Source organism: Protomyctophum bolini (genome assembly GCF_963924005.1).
Source record: "Protomyctophum bolini genome assembly, chromosome: 24".
NCBI classification, from domain to species: domain Eukaryota; kingdom Metazoa; phylum Chordata; class Actinopteri; order Myctophiformes; family Myctophidae; genus Protomyctophum; species Protomyctophum bolini.
The window spans coordinates 8,718,957-8,732,894 of NC_137885.1; the positions used below are offsets into that span (position 1 = coordinate 8,718,957).

The 13,938-nt window shown below is 45.1% G+C and overlaps 1 protein-coding gene across 1 annotated transcript in view; it reads left to right on the forward strand.

Moving 5' to 3' along the window:
- Positions 1-417: 417 nt before the first annotated feature.
- The window catches only part of nlgn4xa (neuroligin 4 X-linked a), a gene marked incomplete at its 3' end in the record, with an annotated part of 77,844 nt that continues 64,323 nt past the window's right edge, over positions 418-13,938 (forward strand). Inside the window, exon 1 of the mRNA XM_080758400.1 lies at positions 418-553. Coding sequence (XP_080614526.1) covers positions 433-553 — 121 coding nt within the window. The 5' untranslated portion in view covers positions 418-432. The remainder of the gene's footprint in view (positions 554-13,938) is intronic.

The window sequence follows — 13,938 nt, forward strand, 5'->3', positions numbered from 1 at the left end:
ACCTACATGACGAGACCGGTCTGAAGCCTGTCGTAATTATAACATGTGTCGTGCGTTTCTACAGACATACATGACTAGAACGGTCTGAAGCCTGTCATACTTATAACATGTGTTGTGCGTTTCATTCTACAGACATACATGATGAGAACGGTCTGAAGCCTGTCATACTTATAACATGTGTTGTGCGTTTCATTCTACAGACATACATGACTAGAACGGTCTGAAGCCTGTCATACTTATAACATGTGTTGTGCGTTTCATTCTACAGACATACATGACTAGAACGGTCTGAAGCCTGTCATTATTATAACATGTGTCGTGCGTTTCTACAGACATACATGACTAGACCGGTCTGAAGCCTGTCATAATTATACCATGTGTTGTGCGTTTCTTTCTACAGACATACATGACGAGAACGGTCTGAAGCCGGTCATGGTGTACATCCACGGGGGCTCCTACATGGAGGGGACGGGGAACATGATCGACGGCAGCATCCTGGCGAGCTACGGGAACGTCATCGTCATCACCATCAACTACAGGCTGGGGGTTCTGGGTGAGTGTCCTCCTCGTGGAAGGAGATTTGACTTTGTATACATGGAATGACTGACTGGCTGGGCTGGCTGAATGTTGTCTAAATGCGATGGTTGATCTTGTTAGTTGATCGGTCGATCAATGAAGTCGGTCGGTCGGTCAATCGATGGATTAATCTAGTGGTTCTCAACCAGTGTGGGGACCACCAGTGGTCCTTGAGGGGTTTTAAGTGGTCCCCAGCTAAATGATGATGAGTCGGTAACCAATTATTGTTAACCCATTCTGACCTGAGATCAGATTCATACGAGGTTTCCACTGGACACACACTGGTCTGATTAACCCATTCTGACCTGAGATCAGATTAAAAAAATGTCAGTCGTTCTTCGATTTTTCAAAAAATAGCAGACCTACAAGCTCGTAGCGCGCCACTCGGTGGCGCGCTATGAGCTTGTAGATCTGCTATTTTTCAATAGCTAAAGCATAACATGATGCTGGAACACCAAAATGGGTTCCCGTTCAGAATGGGTTAAACATCTGCATTATTTAATTTACAAGAAGTACACACAATTTGAGAATCTAGAAGAATTGCTTTTTTTGATCAACCTGTTGTCTCTCCCCTATATGGTATACCACATCAAAACAGCATGGAACTGTGGACTAAATCTGATTCTTATCAAGCCATAACAAAACATTCTTTAGTTTTTGGGTCTGAGAGGCTAAATGTCATCACATAGTGGCTCCGTGGCTCAAATGCAGAATAAATAATGGACCGTGATATGAAAAGGGTTGGAATCCACTGGATTTAATCGAGTGATCAATTGGTTGTTTGGTTTGGTTGATGGACCAGCAGGTGTGTTGGTTCTTTGGGGGCGGTCGGTCAGTTGGTTGATCGATTAGGCTCATTGATTGGTTGGTTGATGGGTTGATACAGACTAACGAGTTTGTTGATTGGTTAATTGGTCTGTCGGTCAATCGATCAATAGACAGTATATTGAGCACAAGCCAGAGTTCTCACACGGGTTACTAGACATGCTGTCACTGAAGGCGTGCATGCACGGATGCACGGGCACACACACACACAGGTATACGAGGCCATCAGCAGGCAAACATCTTCTTAAGCTCTTTTTGATTGCTTCTTGTATTTCTGTGTCAGCGAGCAGGAACAAAACAACATGACGCACAGGGGCCCTGTAGTGTCGTTGACGGATGGCTCCCCTCCGGTTAATTCAGGCCGACTTGACTGGGTGACCATGTTTATCTAATGTAACCGCTACCTAACCGCCCGAGCGGCTGCAACAGGAAATCTCAAAGGTTAATGTATTCACATGCAGGGGGGGATGTGTGTACCGACCGCACAGGCGTCATTTCAGAAAGAAATGGAGGATGGCAAAAAGAAATATAGGTTACCACTTACAGGAAGCCCTGTTTCTATACAATAGCGAAAATAGTTCTACAAGCTCTCAACGCGTCGCGTCGCTGAGTAACGCGTTGAGAGCTTGTAGATCAACTATTTTCGCTATTTGTTTGGGGGGGCAAAAAGAGAACATGTTTGAATGTGTTCGCCTAAAATGGTATTCCCAAAACTGCAATGCCACGTGGTTTATACATTCTAAATTATAACACATGTTACATGTGTTATAAGTGTTACAAACTGCGATGCCACGTGGTTTATACATTCTAAACTGCGATGCCACGAGGTTTATAGTAATACATTCTAAATTATAACACATGTTACATGCAGATGGACGACGGGCATCGATTGCGATGGAATCTGATTAATCAGTCAAAAACAATTCGGTGACAGTGTGCCTAAAATAGGGCCGTGGCAAATGCCATCCCCCTGATGCCCCAAATGACGGCCCTTGGTGTACCCTATGCACAGAGGTTTGTGTGACCCCCGTGGAGTGTGTTGTGTTGTGTTGGTGATATCCCACTTCACTTTGGTCCAACTGGTGTTTAAGATCATTGAAACGGTGGCTCTCAGACGCATAGGAAAGTCAACACTACAGCAGGGCTTCAAGGCTCTGGCTGTTCATTTCTTTCTTAGTGATTATTCTATTGGTTATTTTTAAATGGTATGGAATTATTGAGATTTTATTTTGTTTTGTTTTATATATATATGAGCAAATAAACACCCAAAATATTAGATAAAGATATATATTCTTTATGGATTGGTCTGATTAAGCACACAACATTTGTCAAACTAGCTATAGATGCTCTATAGCATATATAGATTTCATCGCAGGACGCTTGTTGTGGGTCTGCGGATACTCTGGATCATCCAAAATTCTGCGGGATCCAACACAATGCATAATTCATGGGGTAAAAGAATATGTTTTGGTGATTATTTTTTTTCACAGTGTAGATTGTGGTGCAGCAGTCCAGGGGGCACAGAAACAGCCAGGGACATAAAAAAAAAAAAGCGACCAAAACAAACATTTGTACAGTATCATGTTGGCATGCAACTGGCATTCAAGCCATTTGGCCCAGACCTAGACATAGGCCCTGGAGCACGCCAGAGATACCAGGCTGAAGTATAGATACTTGGCATCGGCATGGCTCTACTGGCAGACGGATGTGAGCCTTCATCCACTATACTCTGTGTCCAACATGATTGGTGGTTTTGGAGACGGGTATAAAGATAGGGTACAGTTGTTGTTGGTATTCCGTGGACAAAGTTAAAGCTCTTATATTCTGACAGTAGTAGGTTTGCTGTAAGCCGTTTGTTCAGTTACTCAGTAACAGGCCGGCGTCTTCCCCAGCTGTCTCCCCAGCTCTTGAAACAAACAGAAAATACATGTTCAGGTGGGTTCCCAATTTCAGCCAAGAGAGAGAATACTCGTTTATCATCCTCAGTTGTGTCATTGCTCATTTCTTTGTGTCGTCTCTTCCAATTGCACCAGTTTAAGCTGCATCCTGTAGAGTTCATTGTTAATTGGCAGTTGGTTGTTAACCCATTCTGACCTGAGATCAGATTCATACGAGGTTTCCACTGGACACACACTGGTCTGATTAATCCATTCTGACCTGAGATCAGATTCTAAAAATGTCAGTCGTTCTTCGATTTTTCAAAAATAGCAGACCTACAAGCTCGTAGCGCGCCACTCGGTGGCGCGCTATGAGCTTGTAGATCTGCTATTTTTCAATAGCTGAAGCATAACATGATGCTAACACCAAAATGGGTTCCCGTTCAGAATGGGTTAAATAACTGTTAGGCATAAGTCAAGTCATTATTGAATAGTATATAATTTTAGGATATCGTCTCTGTCGGGTGGAAACCTCATATATGTCCAAAACAATTCAGGATTCAAATAAAACAAAATATCAGGTCAAAATGCATCGCTTATAGTGCCACATTTCGAGCGTGTCGATCTGCTATACTCTTGATGCTTGTATGTGTGACGCTGTAGAATGATCAAGTAGGGCAAAAAATATATATATTCGGGGACCCCCCCCAAATAATTTCGGGACCCCCCCCCCCCCCGGGGGGTCGCGACCCCCAGTTTGAGAACGCCTGAAGTATTCGTATTTACAAATAAATAGGATGAGATGAGAGGTTTCTGACCGACAGCAATAATAATGTTGTTTCTGCTATACTTGGAAAGGGCAAAAACAAAGCAATATTATGGAAAATGTTTGCACTTCCGAAAAGAAAGCACTTGTACTCGGTCATGAAAAAGTGAACCCCCCCTGAATTATATGCGTTTCCTTTTTATGTAATATGATTAGGTGAACTGGGAGCGCGGCGGTGTCAAGGGGAGCAGGATGTCTAGCTGTGTGTGCCACTGATGTAGACCTTAAATGCCTGCAGCAAGCTGCAAAAGAAATCAACGCCTTTTCAGTCTCGCCAAAACGAACACATTCATCTGAGCACTAAACTGTTTCATGCATGCGGCTCTGGGCTGAGTTTTGAACGTTAGACACCCACTTTCTGTTTACAGTGATGGAATTCTTCGAGTCACACTTATTGGGTATATATTTTGGGGAGCGACCGAATCCGCCATTCGTTCATGGGGTGAAAACAAACACGGGTTATACCACTGGAATGGCAAAATGGTTACTTTTTTTCTTTATTTTTTCATAACGCAACATAATGGTGATTGGTGAAGTATTACAGTGCAGGTGATTGCAACCACAAACACAGATGTTGTGAACATTTTAAACGGGACGTCCAAATATTCGAAACTTAGCCAATAATCGTATTCTTTGAGAGACACGAACGGAGATGTTGCGGGATCCAACAAAGAATCACGTGACGTCGATCCCCTTCCCCTATTGGCTCATACTCAGGAAATTACGGTATATGTGTAGGAAGAAGAATAGCATCGTGGCTTATATAAGAACTGTACGTGTTCCAAAAAATATATATATATACGTGTGTCTCGGCTTGGAGTCTGGCTTCAGGCTTTACCCTGCCTTAATATTTAATGGCCCCCCACACAAAAGAAAAGAAAGGAGAAAAACACAACTCAGTGTTATACCCCCGGTATAGTACACACAGAGAGACAAACGGATAGCTGGAAAGTGTCTCTCCCTTTGACAAGCGCTTTACTGTAACATAGTGTTGGCTGCTATTAGCCCATTCTGAACGGGAACCCATTTCGGTGTTGGCATCATGTCGTGCTTTAGCTATTGAAAAATAGCAGATCTACAAGCTCATAGCGCGCCACCGAGTGGCGCGCTACGAGTCTGCTATTTTTGAAAAATCGAAGAACGGCTGAAATTTTTAGAATCTGATCTCAGGTCAGAATGGGTTCATCAGACCAGTGTGTGTCCAGAGGAAACCTCGTATGAATCTGATCTCAGGTCAGAATGGGTTAGACAGAACACTTAGAGGGGCATCTTCTCCAGAGGAGGTTGACAGCATCGAGTTCGTCTTGAGTGAGAGCCTGAGAGGCCTGTCTGCTTGGATGGATGGATGGATGGATGGCAGTGGTGTAACGTAACCATAGTACTGTAGTACTGTACTTAACTGCAATTTTGAAGTATTCTTTGTGGGGCGCTATATAGCCACTCCAATGTCCAGCTTTGAGTGTTTGTGTTAAACACAAACATTGAAGACAAAAGTGAGTATAAACAAACGCAAACATTGAAGACAGAAGTGAGGGACGCAAATTGTGACTGGCCAGAATTAATGAGATGATGTATATGATGATGTAATTGTATGATGATAAGAGCGCCCCTCACTTAGTTCACACGGGTGAGATTTATGTACTTCACTGGAGTAATTCCAATTTTCAGTAGTTTAACTTTATACTCCACTCCATCTCAGAGGCAAATAGTGTACTTTGTACACTATTTTGTATTACAAAAAAACACATTAACCACTTTGGCCCTATATAAACATTCATGTATACAAGCTCCACGGTGCATCTCATCTTGACACATTGTGATCTTGTGTAGATCGGTTATTTTCAAAAAGATTTGTATACATTTGGAAAAATGTCGAAATGGGACATTCGGCATAATGAGCCACTATACTTTCTTCTTTTGGTACTTTATAAGTACATTTTGATACCGATACTTTTGTACTTACTAATGTAGTATTTCTATATTGCATTATTAACAGTTTTACTTAACCCATTCTGAACGGGAACCCGTTTTGGTGTTAGCATCATGTTGTGCTTTAGCTATTGAAAAATAGCAGATCTACAAGCTCGTAGCGTGCCACCGAGTGGCGCGCTACGAGCTTGTAGGTCTGCTATTTTTGAAAAATCGAAGAACGACTGACATTTTTAGAATCTGATCTCAGGTCAGAATGGGTTAATCAGACCAGTGTGTGTCCAGTGGAAACCTCGTATGAATCTGATCTCAGGTCAGAATGGGTTATGTAAAACAGTCCAGTACTTTATTCTACCACCACTGATGGATTGTTGTCAGACAGGACGAGGGCTAGCTGCCATGGCAGATCTCTGTCAGCGAGCTATACTATAGTATAGCTTCCATCAACGCATTCATTCATTCCCTCCGTCATCCGTTGTCATGTCCTACCAGTGTGTGCCTCTGACGAACAAAACGGCTTTGCCTGAGGAGATGTTGCGCTTTTGGACTTCTCTCCAGCTCAATAGTGCGTGCGTGCGGAATGGCTGACGTTGAACGGCAGTGAATGTGACCATCTCTCTCTCTCTCTCTCTCTCTCTCTCTCTGTCTGTCTCTCTCCCTTGCAGCACATGCTTACGGAGTGTATCCGCTTGTCACACTTGCGTGAAATGAAATAGCAATGGTACATTATGCTTCCTACAGAGCATGTCAGAGGTACACACAGGGGTGTTAAGTAACTAAGTACATTTACTTAGATACTGTACTTAAGTACAATTTTGAGGTATTTGTACTTTACTGGAATATTTCCAATATCCAATTCTATTACTTCGACTCCACTATATCTCAGATCCAAATATTGTAGCCTTACTTTTACTCCACTACATTAATGTTAAAACTTGAGTTACTTTGTAGATTTTGATTATGATTACAAAACATATACATTAACCACTTTAGCCCTATACATTTTGGCCATTTGACAATAAGACGCATTGTGAGCTTGTAGATCTGCCACTTTCAAATTATTTTGATACATTTGAAATCTTGAAATGCGATATTCTGCATAATGAGTACTTTTGGTACTTTAAGTACATTTTGATGCCTGTATTTTGTACTTTTACTCAAGTGCATTTTGTACACGGGACTCTTACTTGTAACACAGTATTTCTATATTGCAGTATTGATACTTCTATACTTAAGTGAAACATGTGAGTACTTTTACCACCACTGGAGGTGCACGGGGCCATATAGTCTTTCATTCCCAGGCTAATGGAACGGCCTCCTCTCTCTCTCTCTCTCTCTCTCTCTCTCTCTCTCTCTCTCTCTCTCTCTCTCTCTCTCTCTCTCTCTCTCTCTCTCTGTGTAAATGGCAGAACTAGCCATCAACCGCCCGATAGGAAAACGACAGCTCACAGTGCTACTCCAAATCCATTTGGCCGATTGCCATTTCACTCGGGGGGGGGAAATGTCCCGGCATCCGTTTATGCTGAATGTAGACCCATTCCGGGGGCCTTTAACTGGCAAGTTAAAGGCAAGTTTTATATATATATATATTTTTCTTTAAAACATTCAAACCCACGTGCCACAGCTGTGAGTGTGAAATGGGGAGAGAGAGAGAGAGAGAGAGAGAGAGAGAGAGAGAGAGAGAGAGAGAGAGAGAGAGAGAGAGAGAGAGAGAGAGAGAGAGAGAGAGAGAGAGAGAGAGAGAGAGAGAGAGAGAGAGAGAGAGAGAGAGAGAGAGAGAGAGAGAGAGAGAGAGAGAGAGAGAGAGACCTTAAGGTTTTATACCAAGCGAATGCAGAACATTGAAATACTGCTGTCATTTTCTTCCCAACGTTTATCCCAAGCTAACCTTTCCTATGTGGATTTATAACCATATCCGACCGAACAATCCACAAATCTTTGTTGTGCAATTGAATAGATAGAGAGAGGGAGAGAGGGAGAGAGAGAGAGAGAGAGAGAGGTTTTAATCTGATCTCAGGTCAAAATGGGTTAAAAATAGTATCCGTCTAACTGTAGCCTTGTAAAGACCTGCGTTTCTGCACAATGAAGCTCACATGTCACACAGTAATCACTGCCAAAATGTTTTGTCACGGTAAAGCCCTGTTTGTGCTACATTGTCACGGTAAAGCCCTGTTTGTGCTACATTGTCACGGTAAAGCCCTGTTTATGTGTGTCCTGTATGTGTTCCATGGCTTGAAGAATAGTCGATCTACAAGCTCACAGCACGTCGCGTCCGTGCCACGATGTCAGCTTGCAGATTGGCTAATTAATTATTTTTGCCGGTGTGCAACCACGCTGCTGCTTGGTGGAGCATAAATGTAACGTATAAAACATTGACGATGCATTGATGTTCACACCCGGCGTGGAGCTTAGAGTCTGTTATGAGGCCCCAGCTGTCTGCACCATCCACCACTATATTTAGTTATAGCAGCCGAGCCAGGAGGGGAAAGGTGTTCTGGATACAGCACTGCAGAGAGAGAGGGAGAGAGGAGAGAGGTGAGAACGCTGTGACAAAAAAGGATAATGCAGCATAACAGTGGAGAGACAGACAGACGGGCAGACAGGCAGACAAGGCAGGCAGGCAGGAAGCAGTGAACAGATAAGGTCCGTCGAGAGAGGGGAGAACAGAGATCTCGTTGTGGTGTTCAGCAGTCAGCCGTGTGCGTCAAAGCAGACATCTTTTGCGTAACGTGTCTATAGGCCTCATGCGGCCGTGAAGCTTCTCCCTCCAACGCGCTTCAGTCATTCATGTCAATAAGCGGAGATAACTCGAACGTCCTGCTGGAAACTGAAGGAATATAGCCTTCAAAACATTCACCGTGTAGAATAGATGGTTACAAGAAGGAAGGTTACATGATACCTTTTGTAAGTGGGATGTTTGTCGCAGCAGTTTATCTATAGGACTTTAGAGGGTTATGCAAGGAAGCAAGTGTGAACCCGCATTGGAATATGTAACATCCTGTGGTACAGGCTTTAGATTAGACATGCTATTGGTCCGACTAGTGTCATTAGACAACCTACCTCAAACCCTAACCTAACCATAACCTAACCGCAAGCACGGAGCAGCGCATGTCCGACGGATGTTTCCGCATGTCGGTCCGTTGATGTGTCTAATCTGCGTGTGCATCCCGCACATGCTGTTGAGATAAAGCAAGAGTATAGTTCATCCAAAAAATCACTTGTTTTCTATCATTTTTGAATAGTTAAAATGGCCTAGCTGTCTACAAGCTCACAGCGTGTCAATGTAGATTGGCTGTAGTAGTTGAACTGCCGGTATTCAAAAATGTTTTTCAAAATAGTAAAAGAGGTTTAGGGATAAGGGGTTTAGCGGTGACGAAAATGGAGCCCTACCTTTTGGCCGCTTATATCATTAATCTTATTCTTTCAGTGCACTGTAGCGATCTGCAATAGCGCTCCTGCATCAGTAAGGAGTCCTATACCCGAGACCTGACCGGTCATCAAATTACAGTCATCATACAGGCTATAGTTATAGGAATGCGCTAAAAACGAGAATGAAATCTCCATGATTGCAATTAAGGCTTCATGGTATGTGTATAACTGATAGAAAATAAGTCATTTATGGGGCTGAGCAACTGCTTTAATATGTACAGTGTAGCCTTGGGATCCCGTGGGAACTCCCTCAAGGACCCCCTGAGGGTCCAAAAAAGGCAGATCTACAAGCTGAAAATGCGCCACCTCGTGCTTTATGGATCTGGATCTGCTATACTTTTGATGCTTTTTTGTGTGACACTTGAGTATGTATATGACTCAGTAGAAGTATGAAAAAACTGTAAAAAAAAATAATATGGAGATGAGAGGTTTCTGCCCGACGACAGTGGCATTACAAGCTGTGAGTCATCCTAGGAGATAATGAACGCATGCACTCCTCATGCAGGTCAGCCGTATAACAAGCTGGTGGGAGTGGGTTGTGGGTGTGGTGTGTGTGTGGGGATTGTTATAGCTACTGTGAGAGAGAGGGGGATGGGGGGGGGGTCCACTCTCCACATTCCATCACAGCGAACTGGGGATTGACAGCCGAAAGGGGGGGGGAGGGGAGTGTCCAGAGCTCTCACCCCCCCAGGCCATCGGCAGGAATTGCTCGCCCTTAACGGCGAACCGCGGTGGGGCCATCTGCGGCCTGGGGGGGTGGGGGGGGGGGGGTCACATGGCGCTCCCGAGTGGTGTCAGCCCAGCTTCATTACCGCCGCGCGTGGGATCAGAGATGTGTCACAGCCACATGGCTCTCTCTCTCTCTCACACACACACACACACACACACACACACGCAATCTCTGGCGTTTTCTCTCCTCGCTGCCTATTATGGGCAGACTGCTGCTATCTGAGATGGACCCCACGGGTGTGTGTGTGTGTGTGTGTGTGTGTGTGTGTGTGTGTGTGTGTGTGCGCGTGTCCTCTCCGGTGGTGTGACAAAAGTATATGCTCCAAGTACAATTCTCGGGTATTCAAAGAGTATAGGCCTTCAAATTACCGAGTGCATTTTTTTATTAACTTTTTGTTAACGTCAATAACTGCAATATGCATCACATGGCCAGAGTGTCTTGCTTGTTGCTAGGGGCGAAATTGTGTTTCCATCCATGTATTTGTAGTTATATAACATGTCATGGCACCATTGTTTGTGGGCTTATACAGTGTGAATTGATATAGCAGTATTCGTATGGAATGTTGAGTTTTGTGTCGTGAATGTCATTTAATGCTGACGTTCACTGGAGAAAATCGCGAAGCATTTGACTGTCAATGTAGAAAGTAATAGTCTTACGCACGCACGTACGCACGCACGCACGCACTGTTATCCAGGTTTCCGTTCGTTTAAAGAGGAGACGAGGAACGAAAGGGGATGACATTTTATTTAACCTCGAGCCCTATATTTATTTTGTGCAACAACAGAGAGCAACATTGGCCACTCCCACAAGCTCCCGCTCCCATGCAAGAACATGAATATCAAACGGACGAGGCGATATCAAAAGCGGAGGCATATACGGTATTTCCCCCCTCCAGCAAATCCAGCTGGGTAGTTCACAGCTCGTGGTGTCTGCTGGGGATAACAGACCTGCACGCTCTCTTGAAGACTTATTTTCCCTCCGTTCATAATCCCTGCAGGTTTCACAGGAGGAGAGATTATTCCAGTCGATTGATAAACACATTTCCAGGCATGCACACGCACGCACGCACGCATGCATGCACGCACGCACGCACGCACGCACCTATTAAACTATTCGCACACGCACACATGCACGCACGCACGCACCTACAGTATCAAACAACTCACACGCACACACAACCACACACTCTCACACACACACACATACACACACGCACACACACACCCAGCTCTCCTCTGATGAAAACATCCAGGGCTGCGTGTCGCTCTCGCGGTAGAACCACTATTCAAGGTCACTGACTCGTAACTCATGAGCTATTCCAAGGTCGTTGACTCGTAACTCATGAGCTACTGCAGGGTGAAGTGGCGTTTGTCTGCCTTCTAAATGTCACTAGTCCCACGCTATGCCTCGTGAAGATTTCAGGAAAAGTATGTGTCAAAATAAATAAGATTTGGAAAGGCTCCAAAAGAGACAGACAGACAGGGGGATCTCTCTCTCTCTCTCTCTCTCTCTCTAGACCAGTGGGTTTCAACCCTTTTCATTTTATGACCGATATCCCATCTATGATTATTTGCAGGGTCATATCTGCCAATACCCATTCTGACCGATTCCGATATGATACAGAGTACCTCAATGGAAACAAGCCTAGGCGTCCCTACTGGTGATGCGCATGCGCATGCGCCGGCGTTCTGTGCTACCTGTCAGTCGCGGCTTTTAATATCAGCTTATTTTACCTATTTCTATTACATATTTTTATACCACCTTCTACCTACGGGTAGTTTTAGCAGTATATTTTTATCCGGTTTAGTGCTTTTAATGATCAGATGCACTGGAGCGTTTGTTTTAGCGTTCGGAAACCTCACTCGTATGGCGCAGCAGCCAACGCCCTATACTGCTAACCAACCTGACAGCTATAGCCAGGAGGCTAACTTCACAGGACCAGACATCTAAACCAGCCTTATTCTCCACATTGCGACTACTCTCCGCACCGGGCCACCATGTGTGGCCCTCGCTGGTAGGTTCCCTTCTGCACTGCTGTTTTGCCAACATAGATCTGCTCTTACAGTTTGAGACTACTCTCCGCATCGGGCCACCACTTGTGTGGCCCTTGCCACTCAAGACATGGTGGTATCACCTACCTCGCCCAGCTGCCACGGATGCCTCCTACTGTCCCGGGAGGTGTCCGAACTAAAGATGAGAGTGTCCACGCTCTATCAAATTCATGACGATGAGACCCATCTCGACTCCCTCTGCCAAGGTGGCAGCTGTCCGACTGACCCCCTCCCTGCCGCTGATGCTGTTGCTCTTCTCGACGACACAGTCGTGTGCCCCGACGGCTGGACCTACAGACGTCCCAGTCCACCGTCCCTGCTTGACGATACCGTCCCCTGCATGAAACCGACCTTGAGCAGCTCCACTCCGGGTCCATGGAAAATTGCCACACGGCGGAAAAATGGATCCCCCCCCTCCCACCAATTATCGCAGGTACCCCCGCTTATCACTCAAAACAAGTTCTCCCTCCTAGATGAAAGTGAGTTCCCCCCACTATCTGCCCACACACACACACTGCCCCCCGCGCCCTCGCGGAATTCCAGACTGGGTGCCAGTACCTCCGGTCCAAAAAATGACCGCCAGCGCTTGCTGAAAGCGGCTGTCCGGCGCCAGTCTGTGGGTCAAACAGCCACCATCCAACCACCTCCACAACCCTCCATGGGTCACCGTCAGCCACCTGTCCCTCCAAGCGCCCCGTCAACTAGCTCGTCAGCCACGATTGCCGATACGTTCCGCCCCGCCGCAGCCAAAAATAAAGTTCATTTTACTCGTCCATCTCCTCGCCAGCTTCCAATATCCCCGACATTGTTGATTGTTTCTGATTCCATTTTAAAGCATGTCAGCCTTCCATATTCAATTACACATAGTTTCCCAGGCGCCACCATTTCAGTCCTTTTGGAAAAATTACCCACTCTATTTAACTCACTTCCACAGTCCATCTCACGGGTCCTAGTCCACGTTGGGACAAATGACACGTCGCGACGTGAATCTGAACTCTCAAAACTGGATTATTTGCGCCTCATTGACTTTCTACAAGCTACTGAACTGACATTCTTTCTTTCCGGGCCAATTCCTACTTTTCGCCACAGCCGCGGTGGCTACGAGTGCTTCAGCAGGATCGACAGCTTTAATATATGGCTTAAGCACCTGTGTCACAAGCACGATTTGAATTTCGTTGATAATTTTAATTTGTTTTGGCAGCGCTCCTCCTTTTTCAGTCATGACGGGCTCCATCCAAATAGATGGGGCTGCCAAGCACTAGCGGCCAACATAGATCACCACATTATACATCACGTTGCGCCTCTGACAGATACCTCATCCACCAGTTATTGACGTCCCCCTGGTCCTGCCCCCCAGCCCCAGCATATTAGTCCCACTCAGTTTTGTTTTCCTAGACCTAGCCCGTCTTCCACCGGGCACGGACCTTCTTCGGACGGACGCACGGCGACGCAAACGGAGTCAGACTACAAGGCAGCGTTTAATAAAAAAGGCCTGCATTTTTTACACCTCAACGTGAGAAGCCTGTATTTTAAAATAGACGAAATTAGGAAAATTATGATAAAATCAGAAGTAGGGATAATATGTCTCACAGAAACGTGGCTTGATTCAAGCATAAATGACTCGGAAATTGCAATCAATAATTATAATGTTGTGAGAAAAGATAGAAATCGCCATGGGGGGGGGGTATGTGTTTA